This window comes from Gobius niger, assembly GCF_951799975.1.
Source record: "Gobius niger genome assembly, chromosome: 1".
Taxonomy (NCBI): domain Eukaryota; kingdom Metazoa; phylum Chordata; class Actinopteri; order Gobiiformes; family Gobiidae; genus Gobius; species Gobius niger.
Window position 1 is genome coordinate 7,719,370 of NC_136852.1, and position 22,262 is coordinate 7,741,631.

At 41.3% G+C, this 22,262-nt stretch overlaps 1 protein-coding gene across 2 annotated transcripts in view; it reads left to right on the forward strand.

Annotated features, from left to right (window-relative positions):
- LOC306976891 (capZ-interacting protein) overlaps positions 1-17,976 on the forward strand; it is a 42,945-nt gene extending 24,969 nt beyond the window's left edge. The window contains exons 2-6 of one of the 2 annotated variants that reach the window (XM_079575015.1): positions 7,633-7,719; positions 9,796-9,870; positions 11,068-11,136; positions 12,919-13,164; positions 17,499-17,976. In XM_079575015.1, coding sequence (XP_079431141.1) covers positions 7,633-7,719; positions 9,796-9,870; positions 11,068-11,136; positions 12,919-13,164; positions 17,499-17,885 — 864 coding nt within the window. In that variant the 3' untranslated portion in view covers positions 17,886-17,976. Of the gene's footprint in view, positions 1-7,632; positions 7,720-9,795; positions 9,871-11,067; positions 11,137-11,275; positions 11,427-12,918; positions 13,165-17,498 lie in introns of those variants that run through there. The other variant, XM_079575016.1, reaches the window with a different exon arrangement.
- Positions 17,977-22,262: the final 4,286 nt, after the last annotated feature.

Sequence of the window (22,262 nt, forward strand, 5' to 3'; positions counted from 1 at the left end):
GCTTTCCTAACTATAATGAAGATTTAGGTGCAGAGCCTCCTCTGTGAGTGTTTTTATAAGCTGCTGTGGACACGGACTGAGCACTAGCCGCCTTAGCATTAGCGCGGCTATCACTTTATCACTTTAGGCAAGGCAAGTTCATTTGTAGAGCACAATTCATACACAAGGCAATTCAAAGTGCTTCACAGTTGCACAAAATTACAAGAAAACAGATAAAATCAATAAAAACATCAACATAAAATTCATCAATTACAGTAAAAGGTAAAAGGCAAGAGTGCAGATAAAATACTTTCAGTGTCATCTGTATGGACAAAAAGAACTGTTTTCAACCTGGATTTAAACATTGTCAGAGTTGAGGCCTGTCTCACAGCCTCGTGAAGACTGTTCCAGATTTTAGCTTTAGCCTCACTGTGTTTAGTCCTGACTCTGGGAACCACCAGGAGACCCCTCCCTGAAGTCCTCAGGGCCCGAGATGGTTCACTGGACTAATATGGTCGTATTTCCTGGTTCTTGTCAGGACTGGAGCAGCAGCGTTCTGGATGTTCTGCAGCTCTAACAGTGAGCAGTAGTCTATAATAGTCTAATCTGCTGGAGACAAATGCAGGATAAGTCTCTCTAAATCTGGTTTTGACACTATTCCTGATCTTCCTGAGTCCATGATTAGTCCAAGATTTCTAACCTGATTTTTTGTTTTTTTCGAGAGAGAGACTCAAGGTGACTGATAACACTTTATACATCTACACATTTTTATTTTTTATCTTATTTATTTCAATATTCTTTACGCATGCCCCTATAGCTGTACAGTATAAAGTTTTATAGCTTATTTTAATCTAAATTCTGTGTTGTGCTTGTGAACCTGTTCTCAAACATGGCAATAAAACCTATTCTGATTCTGAATGCACTGCGTTTAGCTTTGTGGACTCATGACTATACTACAGAGTTGGTACAGCCTTACTGCATGACCCAATATGATAAACTGGGACGCTTTTAGACTGCGATTCCCCTCACACACATATTTTTACAGTTCTGGCTCATTTACACCTGTCCCAAACATGTCCCGACTTCCGGCCGTTCACACGTGTTTGAGGCTTGATCTAACACGTATTTCGGAAATGAGGAATTGGTGAACGGAGGCTGCATCTGTCTGACAAATAATCATTTAGTGCAAAAAGCTTTCACTTGTGTTTCCTGACTCACGAGTTTGTTCATGGTAGAAGTTTTCCTCCTAAAGTCCAATTTACACTTACAAGGCCATATCTCCAGGAAACTCTTTTGACTTTCTGACTGTTCTTGACTTTTTCTGTCCAAACTAAGTCCTTTTAGCTTCTTACCGACACATGTTTCATCTCGTATTGCTTATTAAAATGTACTTAATGTCGCCTTTAGGAGTGGATTCAAATTCCAACCACATCTACTGAAGCAATGATGCATTTGGTCACCACATGGTCAGCGTCATGTGGGACAATAGAGTCTGTGGAGTGTGTACATTCCCCCCGCGCTCTAAAAATACCAGGCGTTCCCGCTTTAGCAACACTTGACTTGAACCTTGAGGCTCCTGAACTTACTTTTCTTTCCCCCGCCTGTTGTGACTGGAGCCGAGGAAGCACATCTGAAGGACAGGAAAGAGTTAAACAATTAGAGGTTTGCAAAATAAGGGCCGCCCGGGGAGGGTGGGGGCGGCGATCAGAAAGTCTAAAGAGGAGTTCTTCTGATGCTGTAATACGTTTGGGTGGAGGTGGTGAGGTCATCGGGAGATCAGCAGCTGCCAAGAACTTTAAAACGGCTGTGAATTAAGCATTATTAAGGGTTTATAAAGTACTTTTCTTGCCTTTGCTGAGGTTTCTGCATGGATTGTGCTCAAATTAAAGCCTTGACGGTGATCACAAGGCATAACATTTGATTCCAATGGGCATTAAATCAAAATTTATAAGCAAAAAAGGGACATTTTTTCCACATTTACTTTTATGAGTGATAGGGATGCACCGATACCACTTCTTCTAAAAAAACGATACAAGTACCAGTACTTCGATTTAAGTACTTGCCGATACCGAATTCCGATACAAGTACAAGGTATTTTCTTCAACATGCTTTTTGAAGTGATTAGACGGTTTATAGACTGACTTTTTCATAGCAAATTGGTTAGTAATTAGTTAATTTACTCATATACATTTCCTTGAGTAGTCTACACTTTTAAGAAGTTGTATCAGAATTAAACAGATGACATTTTTTTTCATTCATTATCCATCCATCCATCCATCCATCCATCCATCCATCTTCTTCCACTTGTCCGTTTCTGGGTCGTAAATCACACTGCACCAGCCTCTAATGGCCCTTCCTGCAGGTGGTGGGTCCACAGAAGGATTCATTCATTATTGTTTTTAATATTTATTGCACTGTCCATCATAGACAGAACAGCCCATGTCCAAAAGCTCCTCAATGCCTGTGCTTTATTCATTTATCTATTTTTATTTAACAAAAGTGTTGAGATGTTACTTATTACTGCGGCTAAATGGTCTCTTTTTGCCTTTACTACAGCTCTGTGTGGATTTTCTCGTGTGTTTATCGAAAATTTTCCAGTAGCTACAACATTTTGACTGTTTTGCTGCAGCTCATTTTGGCTCAATATAAACATGCTGTATCTCTTTAATTTGGATTTTCTGAGGAGTTTTTAGTCGCTGGGTTAGTTTTTTTCAGACGAATAAGCCCCTGGGCAAAAAACGGTGTTAGAATCGCCAGAACTGTTAGCCATGAGGTAGCGGCTAGTTTAGCAACATTAGCAACATTAGCCTGTATCATGTAAACACTGCAGACTCCAGGCTGCAGCACTAACAACATTTAGCTCTGGTTAAATCCAGCACAGACTCTGATTTAGGGAGTGTCGTCTGTAATAAAGTCAGCTCTATGTGGAATATTGTATTTCCACTAAAGAATCCTCCAGTTTGTTGCAATTTTCTCTCCTCAGCAGAGAGTCAGGGCGCTGGCCGTACGTCAAGTGGTATCGGCTTCTGGTATCGGGACCTGATGAATGAGTATGAGTATGAGTACAAGCATGTGGTATCAGTATCGGTGCATCCCTAATCAGTGATACAAAGAATGCTCCAAAACAGATTTATTTTGTCGGTATGTCGAAAAGGTTGGAAACGTGGAAGGTTTCTGTCTGTTTTATAATACATTTAGCTCAAAAAGAAAATCATATTGTGTCCGATTTGCTTTTAAATATCCAAAATTCCACCATTCTTCTGCTTTCTGGAATTGTTTTTAAGAGAAAGCATTAGATTTGACCTGCTGTATACTGCATGTAACACATTATTTTTTACCCTTGTGTTTCATTGTATTTCATGTTTATAACTTTTCCATCAAAGCTTTACTGTCATTTTTAAGCTTTAGAGTTTAGAGTTTTTGTGGCATAAACCTCTCAACCCTCACCTCAACCGTGCACAGGATAAGTGTAAATAGAACCAGGTCATCATATTTGCACCTCAGGCCCGTGTGTGAAGCGTAGACTGAGGATCGTGTTGTTGTCATATGTTAGAGTTTAGTGCAGCAGTGAGGGAGGGAGGGAGGGAGGGAGGGAGCTGAGAGCCCACGCCCAGGAAATGTAGCGACGCCAAAAAGAACATGTACTTAGAGGGTTCAGTAAACGCAGCGTCGAAGTGAGAGGGAAGTCTCTGCAACACGAGCTGAAATCAATAAAGGCATAAACATGTTAACCGTCCAGGAAGGAAACACGACGCAGCGCTGTTAGCCATCGATACGGCGTTTTACATAATCGCAGATACATCGAGGATTTGAAATTGATGTTTAGACTGTGATTGTGTGGTGGGGAAAACAAAGAGAGACATTATTGTCGAAATACTGATTCAAAACGAGAAAGAATGTTTGTCCCTGTGGTGTTGCCGTACAGAGGGGGAATTGAGGCGCAATTTTCATGTTTTTGGAGCAAGTTCCATTCAGTGATGAGTAGAGTAGCCAAAATGTATTCAAGTAAGAGTGACGCTGCTTTGAAATAATTTTGATTTGAAAGCTAAGACCTCCAAAACTCATCTAAACTGATCTTTTTTCTTGCATTGCTGCCGCGTTGTCCTCCCTTTTTTTGACTTTCTTCGTTTTTTAGTCACACTCTTTCATTTTCATTTTTTTTGCTATTTTTGTTGCATTTCCGTTGGTTTTTCACCACTTTTCTGTTGCTGATTTGTGGTGTTTTCCTCACACATTTTTGTCAGTTTTTCATAGCTTTTTTAACTTAACTTAAAGCAATACTAAGTAACTTGTTTACCTTAATATATCCTTTCCGTAGTCCCTCTAATGGGATGACTGGAGGGTCTCATCTCCCCCTGGTGTTTCTGGCCAGAAAGCAACAATTGCAACTTGTCTGCCACCGGACCGGAGCCACCAATACACACTCATAGAATCACGAAGAAGAAGCTTACAGGCTAAGGGGCAGAGCTAACTGCGGGCTAGCACCACTTTAAACAGTATTTACAGCCAAGTTTGAGTGAAAACAAATATTTCCATTGTGTCATTGAATGTATATTATCCCTCTCACCCTTCTCCTTTTCTGTCAGCGTAGTATTTACTCTCACAAACAAGTAATAAGTAAAAAAAAATTGCATCTTGCTACGACACCTGCAGTTGCGCTTATGGCCTTATACGCTCAGTTACTCACAGTACTCAAGTTTACTTTTACTTACATTAGTATTGATTTGTGCCACTACTTTTTACTTTGACTTGAGTCAAACTATTTCAAAGTAACATTACTCTTACTACAGTAAATATTTCGCTACTCTTCCACCTCTGAATGTAACTTTGCAGCTTCAAAAACATGAGAATTGTGCCCGAATTCCCCCTCTGTACGGCAACACGACAGGGACAATGCTTCTTTCTCGTTGTGAGTCAGTGGCATTTGACTGTACGCCAGCACAGCGCCACCTACTGTCCATAAAGTGTGCATTATTAGGCTTTTCAAATTAGAAAACACATGGACAACTTAATGTTTTACTTTGGATAGAAATGCAGTGGAGTAGAAAGTCACAAACACCACTCAAGTCAAGTACAGATCGTCCATAAGTCAATTTACTTTTAACTTTTCAATTTACTCTGGTTCCCGGTCGTGTTTAGAATGAACAGTCAGAGCTAAGTCTTCATATTAAAACAAGTCAACCTAACTTACAACTCCGTAGGAACCTAATTTAGCCCTGCTTTAGCTCGTAAATCACTTCACTAAAGTTTCCCTCCAGAAATGACTGTACAAACCCCGTCCAGCTCTTCACAATCTCCGCTCCCACCTCGAACACAAATGTCGCAACCGCACTGACCAGCTCTGCCTTGTTTCGTTCTGTTTAGCACATTCCATTTCCTAACGCAATCAGCCCCCGCGCCGATACGTGGAGTGAGCTAACGGCGTTCAAAGAGTCCGGTAATCAGCCCGGGAAGAGCAGGAGAGGAGGAGGAGGAGGAGACGGGCCGGGGCAGAGATAACCAGGGCTGAAGGACACGACGTCTGGGGAGAGGGAGAGCAGCTGCGGGAGAGAGTGTGTGTGAGGACAGGACTCGAGGATTCGAGGGGGAGGATGGAAGCTTTCTCAACCTGTCTGCGTTCTTTCCCCATCTGTCTGCGTTTGACCGAAGTGAAGGAAGAAGTGAGAAGAAGTGGTGATGCTAAGCTACTGTTGGTTTGTTTTATTCTCCCCATTAAAACATTACAATAGGCCTAGTGGGAGATGGACAGTGTTTAACTCACAGTGGGAGACATCATTTGTATTGTGTCCTGCAAGTGTTTAATAAGATGCACAAGGCTGCATTCAAAGTTTATGTAAAGAAGAAGTGAGCAAAGAGGAAGCAGCAAGAGCTTGTTGTAATCAGCCTTGTTTGTCGCCCACCAAGCAGGGCATCACAGTTGTGGATACGATAAAAGCATGCATTAGCGTCTCCGTGTTGGCCCGAGAGAGAATGGGGCAGACTCTGGCTATGTTCTTTAGATGGTAAAAACCTGTCTTTGTGATATTCTTAAACCACCTGTGAGGAAGGATTAAAAGACAATGACTGAAGTTTGGGTAAAAGTTTCTCTCTCAAGGCCGAAGATTTCAGTTTTGTCCTGGTTAAGCTGGAGAATGTTTTCTGCCATCCAGAATTTGATGCAGTTAAAAAGTGCATCTATTGGCCTGGTGTCATCAGGAGACACCTCACCAAGAGGGAGCATATACAGATTAAAAAGCACTGGGCCTAAAATTGAACCCTGGGGGTGAACCCTGTCAGAGCTAAATCTTCATATTAAAACAAGTCAATTTAACTTACAACTCCGTAGGAACCTAATTTAGCCCTGCTTTAGCTCATAAATCACTTCACTAAAGTTTCCCTCCAGAAATGACTGTACAAACCCAGGCCAGCTCTTCACAATCTCCGCTCCCACCTCGAACACAAATGTCGCAACCGCACTGTCGCAACCCTGGGGGTTGAATTTTAGACTAACGATATAAATGTCTGTGTCGATAGAATCATTTTTGGTATATAACTGACCTTGCATCACATGAATGATCACATTTTGAGGGACTATTTTCTAGCAGATCACTCCGCCGATGCGTAGCTTATACAACCACGAAGCTGATGCTGCTCAAATAGAAGTTCTTTTAAATGCAAAAAGGTTAAAATTATTCTATCGACACAGACATTTATATGGTTAGTCTGGTGTTATAAGTGTTTTGCCTCAGGTGCCCTGTGGAGTCAGACTGTTGCTAGCTGATACCATAGAAATGCGCTAGCCTTGCATTAGCCTAGCGCCACGAAACTCTTCAAATATAAGAACTGCATGAAGTACAAAAAAAATATCTCCAGGTACCAGCAACACTCTGGATAACTAGGAAATGAGGCCCTATGTCAAAAAATCCTAAAGTATCCCTTTAAACCATCTTCCTGCGTGTGTGCTTTTGTAAACATGTTTGATAATGTAAAAAATACCATCAAATTCTATTTTTTGAATTGATTGATCCAGTAAACAGTATTCTTAAACATACTCGTTCTTCGTTGTTGATGTATGCGACAAGAGTCTTTCTTTTTAGGCTGAAGAGGGAGGTACATAATTAGTTTCCTTTTGTTTTAATGTAATGGAACATCCTGTGCTTGGATGATTGTGTAAAGTGTTACGATAAGAGTGGTGCAATATCGCAGTTTTCCCTCATGCCCAGCTGCGGATGGCTGTTGTGTGGAAGTGCATTGCGTTATCTCACTGAACTCATGTACAGCAGCTGTTGTCTCTTTGCTTCACAGCGAGTTCAAACGTTCAGGCTCCACATTTGTTTTACATCCACAACAAGCAGCACACGGAGCCGCATAACTGATTAGAGGCGAGCATTCTGTTTTAAGAAGGGCGTGATCTGAAGAGCTTCATAAAAGGAGGCAGCGTGGAGGAGGTTTTTATGGAGCAAAGAGGGTCATGTCAGAGCATCCATCCACATTCCTGCTCGTATTTGATATACATTATTCAACAGGAAAACCTTAACCTACACCAACACGAGCCCCGCAGAAGATAAACAGGCCCCGCAGCTGCACTTTCAAATCAAACACCGCGATAATGTTGTGTCAGCGCTACACGGAGGCGAGTTCAACTTTCTCTTTTTTTTTTCTTTTTTCATGCAGAAAGACTCTCCATCCAAACCCTCGGTGGCTGAGCTGGCTGGACGGTTCAAAGGCCATATTCTACCCATGCCCACTTCAAACGACGCGGTAATGCTTTGTGTCTGGTCACTATTATGTATCTGTGCATTTAACTAACTTTTAACTTTGCTAACATCCCGCTTCTTTCACAGGAATAATATTATAAGCAACGTTTACAGTATTTACAGCCACATATTGAAGTATGTACAGCATGGAGGGCCAGACAGTGCCGTCAAACATTCAATTGGCTGCATTAAAGAAACATTTAAATCGTTTCCCACACCTTTATTCAGGCTTGAAACCATAATACCAGCTCGGTTTCACAGTAAAATGTTACTTTCTGAGGCTTTAATTGTGTAGAATTATTAAACTTAAGTAAAAAGTACAATCTCTCCTATAGAGCTTTGTTACATAAAGCTTAGAAACAAAAACAAAAAAGACAGTTATTTGATCTAAAAAGATCAGAGAAACTGTCTGGTCTTTAAAGGTGCATTATGTAACTTTTTATGTGAAAAAAGTTGATTTGTGTGTATTTGACCTTGTAGTGCGACCTTGAGAGTAGAATGACTTTGTGGGGCGACAGTGGTAGAGCGGGTCGTCTCATGATCGGAAGGTCGGGGGTTCGAATCCCACCTCCTGGAAGTGCAGTGCACACTGTCGTTGTGTCCTTGGGCAAGACACTTCACTTCCCCCAGTGTCTGTGTATAAATGAGAGTATGAATGGGTGAGTGGATCCTTGCTGTAAAGTGCTTTGAGTGCCTAATGTAGGTGGAAAAGTGCTATATAAGTTGACCCACTAGTGACCCAGTGGCTGTTCTAGTGGTCAGCATGGCGCCTTTACTTTCCATCACAGTGGTCTCTACTGTAAGACGCTCTAGGATCAGTTGTCTGGAAGGTTTTCACTGCTGACGGAGCCTCTCACCAGAAAACCTACAAACCAATTGACTGGAGCGTTTTAGAGGCCACCGGAAAGTTCACTACAAGGTCAAATACGCACAAATATCACAATAAAAAGTTGCATAATGCACCTTTAAAGCAGTACTAAGAAACTTGTTTACCTTAATAAATCCTTTCCGTGGTAATACAAGTGTTAATGGGATGATTGGGGGGTCTTTCATCTCCCCCTGGTGTCTCTGTCCAGAAAACCACAGTTGCAACTTTGCCACCGGATATGGGCCACCAATACACACTAATGGAATCACGAAGAAGAAACTAACAGGCTAACAGGCAAAGCTAACAGCGGGCTAGCGCCACTTAAACAGTATTTGCAGTCAAATTTGAGTGATTTTTTTTTTATCTTCATTGTGCCTCTCTCCCTTTGTCTTTTCTGTCAGCATAGTATTTACTCTCACGGACAATTAATAAGTAAAAAATCACAACATGCTACGACACCTGCAGTGGCGCTTATGGCCTCTAGGGGCATGAGTTACTTAGTTCTGCTTTAAAATCATATAACAAAGCCTGAAAACTTTATATCATGGTGTATCTCCTTGGAAACAAGCCCTGAGCACAAAACCTGCCCTGGACCAGGTTTAGTTCCAGCTTTGATAAAAAGACGACCAATCAGAGGTGAGAATCCTGCGCTTTGTCACTCAGGTGTAGAGAGTGAGTGCGGAGCAGAGAGGGAAGAGGAGGAAACACCTTGAGCAGCAGCGAGAGAAGTCCTTTATTTGAGAGTGCACATGGATTCTATAAAGTAATCACCGTGTTATAACTTTTACTGCACTGTGTCTGATGCAGATTGAAGACGACTACATGAAAAAGGCTTACTTCTCGTCCACATAGAGTTTAGTGATAGATTTTGATATTCAGATGAGCTGTGTCTGTGTCTCTCCCGTGATTGGCCGCTTGGCGATGACTCTTCCTGTTTCACATAAACGCCTCAGAAATTCTTAGAGGAACCCAGTGTTAACTAAACCCACTTGTCGACCCAGAGGAACTAATCCAGGACATGTTCAACCAGCCTCGTAGTACAGCCCTCAGCAGGACTCAGACAAACAAAAATGAAACACAGCACTTCTGCAGGAGACGCTCAAGAAAACAATAACAATACTGACCCTTTAAAGTTATGCCTTACAAAACATGGCATAACAAAAGGTTTTACAAAGTTTAGGTTTTGATCTATTTGTATCTAATGTTTTGCAGCCACCTTTCCGTAGACGACCTCCCTGCTCCCTGAAGCTCCACAACCAAAAAGAGAACGATAACGGAGACGCACAAGTGAGTGGCTCTGACAGATTGTATTTGCTGTTATATTAACATAGACATAAAGTGAGGTGCAGGGGCTGTAAGTATGTCCCTTATACATATGGATACAACAGGCAACTTTCCAAGGGCGGATCTAGAAAAAAAAATCACGGGATGGCAAGCAGGGTCGGAGATCATTTCTGGGGTGGCAACACATTTCACAATGTCGAATGTTAATTTTCCTTGATCGTAAGGCAATTTTTCCGTTTAGATGCCGCCTGAGCCTCCTAAAATTATTTCAAAATAGTAGCATTGTCCATAATTTAAGTAGGGGGTTTCTAACTCAGATACAATTTTAACTTTTGTAAAAATACATAAATAAATCATCATCTTGGGAGCCACAGCAGTTGGCACCTGGCTCCTTATTAAGCAATAAAGTAAAAAAGTACTAACTGAGAGTGAGCCTATGAATCAGCCTTGTAGCTTTTAGAGCAGATGTGAGACAGTACGTGATATCAATGGGGTGGCAAGATCTCTACTAGGGGGGGCAGCTGCCGCCCTGTGCCACCCCTCTAGATCCGCCCCTGCAACTTTCTAATACTGACAGAAAAATTATCCAGAATCTTATTTAAAAAAAAATGCAATTGAATGTGTTTTGGGGCTAAATTTTTTAGTTTTTGATTTCCCTATAAACAAGCGTATTGTCGGCTTTACCTAAATCTAAAAGCTTCTCAGCAGGAGAGTCAGTTTAACACATAAGTTGGAAACTAAGACCGGCAAAACGTTGTGGCTGTTTTTTTTTTGTCTATTTTTTTGTCATTTTTTTGTAGGTTTTTTTCTACGTGTTTTTTTTCTGTGCTTTTTTGTGTGTTTTTGTAGGTTTTTTTTACGTGTTTGTTTTTTTCTTGCTTTTTTGTTGTGTTTTCGCCACGATTTTGTGCTCTTTTGTTGCTTCTTTGTCGTTTCTTTTTTGGTGACTTTTTTGTTATATTTTTGTCGCTTTTGTTTTGTTATTGTTGCTTTTCCAGCACATGTATGTTGCACTTTCATCACGTTTTTGTTGCTTTTTCTTCTTGTTTTTGTCACTATTTTGCCTAATTTTTCCAAGAAGCTTTTAGACTTGGGTAAAGCCAAACTTGAGAAAATGTCCTTGGTTCAGTTGGGAGTTAAGAGGGTAAAAAGTAGATACATTTATATAAAATCTTCCTTCTTTTGTTGCTTTTTTTCCAGAAACCATTAACTTCCCCCAACCCTCTGAAAGTCCGGACGAGGAACTCTGCACTCATCGAGAAACTGCAGGTAAGTCTTTCCAGATATAGATCATGTAGGATTTTCTCATAATGGGGGGTTGATATTTGAAGCCACAGCGCCCCCCTCTGTTCAGCGAGTGTCAGCGCTTGCATGGAAACGGGGGCGGCTCCTGTTGCTTTGGGAGCAGAACGGGCTCAGATTAACGAGCTAATGGGATGAGGAGCTCTGAGCCCGAGCTGAAGCTGCAGAATCATCCCTTTAGTGCGAGCTTCACAAAGGAGGCAGCCATGGGACAAAAGGGCTGCCGCTTCTCCCTCTTCCTCTTCACCCCAGTGCAGGTAGGGGCTCGGGGGGTGACTCCAGGTTTCCTATAGCCGTTTGTTATTGGCAGAGGTGGGTAGAGTCGCCTTGAGTTGCCTTGTTGGGGTGAAAAAGTGAGTTATACGGCATCTTCATGAGTTACAATGACTGGAATTTTTCACTTTTTTTAGCTTAATTTTAGCAATAGAGTAATATTTGGAGATTTATGATGTAACTTTAAAGAACAGTAAGATTTGTAACCTCATTTTCAGTGCTATAAGATGTTCTTGTTTCATATTTAACCACTAAATCCCCGCCTTAACCATTTTCTCTAGTTGTGCTTTATGGATCTTTTTCCTCGAGTTCTTTTTCATGTTGCCCTCACTTTTTTTTCTCCATTTTTTTGGCACATTTTGTCTCTTTTTTGTCACTCTTTTCTGTTTTTTTGTCACATTTATGTTGCAATTTTGTGGCTTTTTTATTGGTCTTTCATCACATTTTTGACCTCTTTTTTTGTCACTGCGTTTTCATCCTCATTTTCACCTCGTTTTGATGCTTTTTCTTTTGTTCTTTTGTCACTTTTTTGTATAGTTTTGTTGCCTTTTCATCACGTTTTTTGTCGCTCTTTGTTCTGTTTTCATCCTCATTTACATTTTGTTTTTTCAGGCTTCTTTTTCCAAGAAGCTTTTAGATCTGGGTAAAGCCAAACTGGAGAAAATGTGGTCGGTTCAGGTGGGGGTTAAGAGGTTGAAGGCCATGCACCTGATTTAACAAAAGAAGGAGAGACCAACATTTAAAATGACTAACATTACTAACATCCACATTCTTCATGAGAGAGTTTAAAATCCTGTTTCAATACTGGCACGATAATGCAGTAAACAACAACTACCTGCCTGTTCACAACTCATACAAAGGCTTTACACAAATCATTCACAAATGTCAGTTCTTAAGGTATATTCAAGGACAAAGCTTATTCGTCGACTAGATAAAGAAAATCAGGGATAGTGCAAAAAAAAACTTATTCCATGAGCATATAATTAGTGTTGTGCATTATCCCTTACATACCTACTCAAATCAAGGTCAAATAGTCTCACTTGAATACAATTTCTTCTTTATAGATTAGTTTTTGCTGTGTGTAGATGTGACTAGGGCTGGGTACCATTCAATTGTTTTTATACCAGTACTTTGAAGATACTTAGTTTACGATGCCGATACCTGAACAATACTGTTTTGAGACCTATAGTTTTTGTCCTCTGGAACCAAAAAACTAAACAGTGATGTTCATTTATTCCATGAAAGAGTATTTCTTTAAGGTTTTTACCATTTATTTGAGCTAAAACAACCACGTAACCTAGGTTTTTGATAGTCGATTATACCATATGGATATTGTTTAATGGTACCCAGCCCTAGACTTGACAAACAAAACATGAAATAATATGAAAGTATCCTCCCATCTGATCAAAAACAAACAAGTACATTAAAAGAACTTTAAATGAATCAAACATCTGAAAACATCTCTTTCCCCTTTAGGCCAACTTAGCTCTGTCACCCACTGCTCTGCTGCCTTCACCCAAGAGTCCCGATGTGAAGCTGCCGCCGGCCCCTCTGTCCCCCACCAGCAGCAGCCCGCAGACCCCCCACAGCCCCGGCCTGAGCCCCGGTCTGAGCCCCGGTCTGAGCCCCGGTCTGAGGCCCTCGCAGCAGTCCAGTGAGGAGGAGGACCCGGTCAGCTTCGAGACGCCGGCCGAGGGAACCACCCTGCCCAGCCTGGCCAAGGTACTGCACCCGATTGTGTCGCCAAAACTAGAGGTCGACTGATATGGGCCATTGACGATCATTTTGGCCAATTTTTCACTCATTTTTTTAACTGTAAAAGCAGGGGGCGCTTTATTAAAGGCATAGGGCCGATTTATTCAGGACATTCACTTTCAGTAGATACTTCAGAGGTTTGTTTGAAAGACAAAAATCAGCCTATTCCAATACAAAAACAGTAAGTATCTCGTATGGGTCTGAAATTCTAAGCAAAAATCTGCAACATAAAATGGATAAAATATAATCTGAGCCTCAGAGATGTACAAGCTTGAGACCATGATGTTTCTCAGCTCCCCTGTTGGAGAGGAAGTTGTGGGAGGCTCATTTTAAAGGGACTATACAGAGTTTAAAAATGTTAAAATTATGTATTTTCCTCCAGCCCAGACCTGTTCACCACAACTGCCTCTAAAATCCTGCACTGTCACTCAAATAGTTGCTACTTCGGGTCTGAATTGCCTTAATGCATGAGTTTAATATAGAAGGTGCAGTTACACATATGACCTGAGGTGGCAGTAGTGAGTATAAAATGGCCAACTTGCATCTAGTCCCTTTAAGGCGCTGACTGAGCTCCAATGCTAAAAACGGGAAGTCGCTACCATTTTCGGTCATGGAGATATCGGCCTTTAATTGACATGATATCAGCCGATATTACAAAAATACCCAAATATCGGCTCGATATATCGGTCAACCTTGAGCCAAAACCACTGAGATTTCTCTTATATATTCATTAACCAAAGGAGATTTTAAATTGTAAAATACAGGATTTAGTGTGTTAGATGTAACGCTGCATGAGAAAAATATTGCAATACTCAATAACTGTCATGAATACTACAATATTTATAGCATTTTTACTTAACATATCAGGACGGTACACTCTGGGCCAGATCTTGTGGTTCATAGCGCAGGCTGTAGAGAAGACGAGGACGCAGACGGGTGGCGCTCCTTGCAATCTTCAGTGTCATACCTGGCGCAAAAAGTGGGCAGGACAGGGGGGGGGACAGACTCGCATTATGATGTTGTGGTGCCGCCCCCTCCCCACGCTTTCTCCAGACCTGCGGAAGGCGGTGGTTTGCGAGAGGGGGGGTTCTCCTGTAAACGCGTAACATGCGTGATGCACTGCGCAATGTTTAATAAAGATTAAAGAAATAAAACTGTCCCTCCGCTGCTGCAGCCACTCGCTGCAGATCCAAGATGAGCGGGCGGGACAGAGAGGAGCAGCCTCGCGCTGGACACTGTTCGAATGCGCAAAGTTATGAAATGAAAAGGATTTAATAACTGATCAGAAACTGTCATATCGGCTGCGGAGGAGTTGCAGAGTTATGCAGTAATTGCAAGAAAACTAGCGTATTGGAACATTTGCGCTACAGCTGCAGGATTCTTGGAGCGGCTAAATTTTTAAAAAAAAGGAGAAAAAAAAGTTGCTCTGCGCCCTGTAAAATGTCTTTCTTTTGGACTGAGTTGTGGCTACACATGGAGCATCATCAGGAGGTAAAGACTCACACACGATGGACATGTCTCCTTAAAACACAGATTAGACGTGGTGTTGTGGCACTTGAAGGCATTTGTGGTTTATTTATGGAAAACTGTTGTTGTTTTGGTGTTAGGGGTGTGCGCGTTGATCTACAGTATCAACGTAAACCCGTGCGTAACCTACACTCAAACAGACTTTTCAAGGCAATTTCGCTTTTGTTTTCAATTTGACGTCGATTCTAAGGAAGAAGACAAGGCAAGGCATGTAAAGAGGAACATAATGTGAAGGTTGCCATAGAAGAGTAGCGCGAGTGCTGCTTGTCATGAACCACGCTTCAGTCGGCCTCTTTTTCTTAAAAAAAACGCCCTCTCCCTAGTGGCGCAGCAAACCCTGCGCCACATGCAAGATCGCGCGTGTACTATGTTGCGTTTAGAGTTGCGCACGGACTGCACCAGTCACAAGATCTGGCCCTCCATTGTTTATTGTGGGCCTGCTCGCACTGCTTTAGCCTTGTACTGTCTTACTACTTAGACAACTACTACTTAATTACAGTTTAAAAAAGATTTTACATATACTACTCTTTTGTTTGAGTGTCTAGCAAGGCAAAAAATATCATTATTGTTTGGTTGAGAAGTCATCCATAAAAAAAAACTTGCCAAATTAAGTCTTTAATCGGCCAAAGATGTTCCTCTAATCTGTTCTTTGTCTTTCTTGAACCGCTGTCCTCCATTGGGCGCCTTGTGCTGATGTCAGAGTGGACACATGTCGTCCGCGCTGACGTGTCGCTCAGTGGGAGCTCCTGTTTGAGCAGATCTGACCGTGGCTCTGAGGATAATCCCTTTAGCCTCGTTAAAGTCCTTGAGCACCTTCGTGTCGAGCCACTCACGCCATGAAACACGGGCAGGGAAGGGCCACAAATCACTGTGTAAGAGGAGGCAGCAAAGAGGGCCGGCTCATTTTTCTGGTGTTAGAGTTGAAAAATAACACTTTTATTATTGGTGAGATAGATACAGAATAAGGGGGCGTGGCCTAGCCGAGGGGGGAGGGAGCTTGTTATGGAAATCGTCATCTTTTAGACGTTTTCTAGCGTAGTCGTTCTGCTGTCAGGTCTCACTATAATCCTAGGGTTCCAAGCAGCGACCCAAATAAGAATTTAATTTCTGATATATCACATTAAATACTAAATTTGTCCCATGTTGAATAATTATTAAAGCCGTAAGTAACGTGTTTACCTTAATAAATCCTTTCCGTAGTCCCTGTGGGGGTAATACAAGTGTTAATGGGATGATTGTAGGGTCTTTCATCTACCCCTGGTGTCTCTGGCCAGAAAACCACAATTGCAATTTGACTGCCACCGGACCGGAGCCAACAATACACACTAATAGAATCACAAAGAAGAAGCTAACGGGCTAATGGGCAAAGCTAACTGCGGGCTAACGTCACTTTAAACAGTATTTACAGCCAAGTTTGAGTGAAATTTTTTTTTTCCATTGTATAATATCCCTCTCTCCCTTCGCCTTTTCTGTCAGCGTAGTATTTACTCTCCAAGACAATTAATAAGTTAAAAAATCGCAACTTGCTACGACACCTGCAGTTGCACTTATAGCCTCTAGGGGCAAGAGTTACTTAGTACTGCTTTAAATATAGCTATAAAGCGGAATTTATGACCAAAACAACAGGTTTTTTTTTTTTACAGATTCTACACTTTTATGGAAGTGTTTATCAATATTGAAGAAATGTATCTTGGAAGAAGCTTGTGATGGTGCCGTGACCCGCTTTTGGGTCATTCTAGCGAACCACCAAAATATTTAGCACACACAAATACAGTGAAGGTAAAATCGGGGCCTTGTCTCATTCTGGTTTGGGAAAATCAAGCTGATTGTCTTGTAGAAGTGAAAAACCTCAAAGCCATTAGCGTGTAGCAACAAGCTAATGTTAGCTTTACTCTCAGCATTCAGAATTAAAGAAGTGAATTTCTCCATTGTGAGATCAATAAACGTTTATCTTATATTCATGTTTTATGGGCTGCTCACTTTTCTCCGTTCTGTGTCTTGTAATCTTTATCATTTGTTGCATTTGTAGAGGTAGTGGTGTAGAAGTAGGTGAAAGTAGTTCTTTTCACTCCCCCTCAGAAAGTTGCACATGTGACCATTTGTGGGCGTCCCCGAAATGCCTTTTGTAAATTAGTTGGCTAGATCTAAAATGGCTGTTATGAACATTCCCGTTGTCTCCAATTCCCAGAATTCCCATTCCCTAAAGATGAACATGGAAAACCTGCAGAACACTGAATAAATTCCAAATCGCCGAAAGGGCTGAAAGACTTAACTCTAATTGACATCCTATTAAAATTAATTGGGAGATGTCTCCATACAGAATGAACAGGACAGAATTCCCAATTCTGTAGAAAAGAAACTGAAGCTGAACATACACAAATTGCTGAAAATTGCCAATAATGTGAAAAATTGACCCATGAATTTGCCGAAGCCCCTTTATAAGTCAATGGGGGAAAAAATGTCACACTTCAGGCTAACTGCGCAAAAACTTAAATCACAGAATTACGTAATTAAGTAATTGCGGAATTTACCGGAACATTTTGTATCAATTGTGAAAGCAGTGAAACTCTCAACGAAAATGGGAATAAAGAACGTGGAAAACAATGGTATATTTTTACTGCCACAAACTTTAAAGAAAAAAAGTGCATATTTTATTGGCATTTAAAGGTCCTCATTTTATTTTGCTGTCCCGAGGAAACCTGGGAGACAGAGTGGAGTTAATATTTATTTTGGCCACAGGGACTAAACCCCATCTGTTGTTGTTTTGCCCCCAGACTCGAGCGCGGCTGTCGTTCAAACGCCGGCCTCCGACCCGACAGCTCCGCAGGTCGACCCAGGAGGAGGAGGAGGAGCCGGCGCGTTCCCTGTCCCCGTGTGAACTGTCCAGCCCCGGCGAGAACGGCCTCCGCGATCAGGTCTTCGACAGCCCCGCGCGGGACGAGGCCGGAGCCGCGCCTGTGCTGGACGTCCCGGAGAAAGACAGAGACTGCGACATGATCGAGGAGGAGGAGGCGGCGGCGAGGAGTCACGCAGACGCCACGGCCGGGTCGGAAGTGGAGGAGCCCTCGCAGCCCTGTCCCGCTGAGTGTGAGGGGGGAGAGGCGGAGGAGGTGGAGGAGGAGGGGACGACAGACGAAGCAGCAAGAGATGAAAACGAATGAACGCGAACTGAGGAAATGCTTTGTTTTTTAATGCTTTTTTTAGGCACCGTAGAGTCTGCACACGAAACATTCAAGCTGTGTGCGCAGTTTGTCAGCACAAACTTTTAAGTGCGTATGACAGGGGGTCCCAAACTTCTCAACAAAATCACCTCACAACAACTCAGGAGCTTTCACTTTGAAACATAGTCATAGTCATTTTAGGAAGCAGGAGATTCGCACGTCAACCACAGGTGTGTTTGTTAAACATGAAAGACAGTGAGCGGGAGATTTTTTTCTATCTTGCAAAAATGTATTTACAGGTGCATCAATAACTAAGAGATGCTTAGGCCCTGTATATATATATACAGTATTTACCCGTGACAACTGTGAAAAATACATCATAGCCACATGAAAAAAGATCTAAATATATGTATCTACATTTACACATTATCCTTGTGGCACACATTTGATGTAATATACAGTATCTATCACTTCAATAAGAGGGCAATACGATACAGCTAATACCAAACAGTCTGTAGAACCATATTAAGTGAAGCCTCCTGTTGCTTCAAGAATGATTTAACAATGTTATTATTATTGGCCCTAATATCCCTAAAAATAAATGCGGCTTTCAATCAGAAATAGTGTTCAATATATTGTTGTAATGGATTCAGTTGTTTCAAATTGAATTCATTAATTAATCAATTATTCAATTGCAACAATAATTGTAATTTAATCATTACAAGACAACTCACAGTCTCACAATGGTGTTTAGGGCCCGACCGATGTATCGGCCGGCTGATATTATTGATAATATTGGCCGATATTAGGATGTTTTCAATATCGGCCAAAATTGGCGACTTCCCGTTTACAGCACCGGAGCTCAGTCAGAGCTTTAAAATGAGTGGCCACAACTTCCTAGGCCTAAAATTTGGCCAGAAATATCAGTGGTGCACACCGGTATCAGCCAAAATACCCGATAATTGCTTAGTAGTTTAGTTTATATATATATAAATATATATATATATATATATATATATATTTAGGACACTGAGAAGTTACATTAAAAGATGGCTGCACCAGATTTAGCACTAGGCTAATTTCCATCTGTAATCCTCACATTGGTCGACCGACATTTCTATATATTTAAATGATTGAAACCTTTACTATAATAATAAATGCTTAACTTTAGGCTATTTGAGAGATTTAATCAATCAATCAATCAAACTTTATTTATAAAGCACTTTTCATACCGAAAGGTATCACAAAGTGCTTTACAAATTACAACATTTAAAACAATGCGCCTGGGACAACCTCCCATATATATACATTTTATATATTAGGATTAAATAAATAGATTAGTCAGTTAAAGGTTAAGCTAAAAAGGTGGGTCTTGAGCCTGCTCTTAAAAACATGAACGTTCTCTGCAGCCCTGAGCTCCTCCTCAGGTCGTTCCAGAGGCGAGGGCCGTAATATTGGAAAGACAACAACAGCAAATGAAATCACTATATCGGCCTTTATGTCGGCCATGGCAACCCCCTTCATATCGGTATCGGACCTCGAAAATCCTTATCGGTCGGGCCCTAATGGTGTTGTCTCACGACGTAACATGAGAAGAGGTGAACTTAACTTACGAACTGTCGCTGTGAAATCATACTGTATAAAAGGGCCAAGCAGGTCCAGTTCTTCATGTTATAAGAACATCAAATTGTTTCCGCTCTTCTTCATAAAGTTGCCACTTCACTAAACCTGTGATTAATACATAACTACCAACCACAGGCTTTGTCCCATCAATCTAATTAATATCAAAAACATGAAAACCTGTCATAGGCACTTAAAGGTGTAATTTGAAAGATGGCAGCAGACTTTTCAGCCAGTGCCTGTGTGTAAAATCTACTTCCACTGCATTATTTTTGTCACCCTGTTTTCAGATAGTAAGTTGACCGATATTTGTACAAACTCGGTCTGTAGCTCCCACGATACCTCTCGCACCTCCTGATTTTGAAATGCTTAGTCCTGATGTGGGTCCATAAAAACGTGCTATATGTAGATAGATATAAACATGGGTGCACCAGCTTTAGCTTAAAACCAAAGGAAGTTTAGAAGATGCTTTTGATTGAGGCGAGACGAGACACTTCACCCGTTATTGCCTGAGAGTGTGTGAGTGAATGGCAGCGCAGGTTGGCAGCCACATTACCTGCAGTCAGCGTCAGGGCAGCTGTAGCTACTTAAGTGAAGCGTGAACTAATAATCATCCGCGTTTTGCTTTTGATTTTCAAGAACAAAAACGTTGAAACCAGGGCCGTCAGTGAACTTTCTAGTGTCCGGGGGCAGGACGGTTTCACATGGGCCCCCCCTTTACCGACTGTTTGCCATGAAATTATCACCCTGATCAAAGCCATTACTATTAATTGTGATTGGATTGTAGTTTTGAAATCAATCTGTGCAGTCAATGTTATATGTTCAATGTAAACTCCAATATTTTTGTGAAATATGTTAATTAAGGCGAGACACTGCAGGTGAATTCACATTATTCCTGAGGTTCGAACTGTGCCCGCCCCTTTTCTCCTCTAACATAGGACTGGAAAAGTCAAGATAAAATCAGTTACTACACGAAAACAAAGCAGAGAAACTGTGCAGTGTTGACTTTTTGGCGTAAATGAATATTGGACATTTTACACAAATCGGTCTACTAAACATTAGATTTGTGTGGCGAACATTTTCCCTCTTTCTCCGTTTAAATGAACGGGCTTAGTGCTCGACAACGGAAGTGCAGAGACAAAGCAAAAAGAGGCAAAAGTGGGCGGAATAAGGTGATTAGGGAAACTTTTTCAATTTACAAATATCAATTTGAAACTCTGGCATAGACATGAGGGAAAAAATTATAGGTTCTGTCAATTTGTTTTTTCTATGTAACAAACAAGGCCTGTTATGCCTAAAAATGCCAGCCTGGCTATCGTCAGACGAAATATCACAAGTGATATTTAGTCTGGGGACCACAAATTCATTTTCTCGTAGGAGAGGTGTGGTTTACGATCATCCATAGCCGTTTATTGGGCGCTATGAATGTCTATCATGCGTCTGCACGTGGCCACAGCCAATCGTATCATCGTATCAGATGACGTCTGACGTACCCGCTGTAAACCTTCGAGCTAAAGTATTTAGAACACGGTCGAAAGCTTGATCGAAAGATGGCGTCATGTTCGCTGCTGTCATGTTGGATCCATAAATAAACTTTTTTTTTTTTTTTTCATAAACAAACTACAAGCTTCCCGTGTGTCGAATGGCGCATCATCGTCTTGCCGTCCCTCCTCGTTCTGTGATTGGTCCCAAATTCATGTGTAGATTTCGGCCATGGTCCCCAGACTCCAAATGACTGGAGCGCACGCAGCAGCACGGGGATTCCCAGGCTATGAAAAGGCCCATCAGTTTGGCAACAAATCTGCATAATGGATCGAGCTAGGTTTGAATTTATCTTTTTATTTTGTTGACAGATTAGTTACAAAGACTCTTTCAGAGGAGATTGTTGATATCTTGTCTAGTTTTCAAATAAGCTGTTTATTAGTGGGAAAACATGTCAATTTCGCCTTGTTTTTTGTAAATTCACAACCCAATGAATCAGGCTAAGAATGTGAAAAACCTTCAAAAATATGGTTCAGTCCAAGGCTGGAAAATTTGAAGTCTGTAAGAGCTAAATGCATTTGGAGGCCTTTGAAGTGACAGTTTCCCATATAAATCTATGGAGAAACACTGAATTAGTGCAATAATGTTTTTGTTGTTGTTTTCTTTTCTTTTTTTCTGGTGAAACTGTATTATGTTAAGAAACCAATTAGGCCCCAAAACTGAAAAAAAAAATAATAATAATGCTTTGCCTGCAGTGTCTCTCTTAAGATCACTTTTACGTAAAGCCACACTGTGTAACATTTCACCCAAATCCAAGGATTAATTTCCTGGCGGGCGTTTTTCTTGGTTAAACTTTCCTCTAGAAACATGCGCCTCTACTGTGAGTGACCCATAACTTCAACCAAATACTCGGGCTCAAGGTTCAAATACTTAGTTATGAATACCCACAGCAATAAGAACATTGTCTGCATGTATTTGAGCGTAAGGAGCCCGTTCAGTACTTCTGATATAACCTGGAAAGCTCCGCATCGTGGCTTTAAGTCGTTTTCTTTTCACGTTTATCTATGTTTAAGTCTCCGTCCTTTGAACAGGTCGACAAACACTGGCAGTTTTTAAGTCAAGCAGCTGCTCCGCCGTGAACACAACAGTACTTTTATATATATATATGAACAAATGCTACTACACTGAGGCCACAGTCATGATCATGAACATGTTACTAATACTTCAGATGCTCGCAGATATTTATTTTTGGAAATCATACCTGTCTCTCGCTCT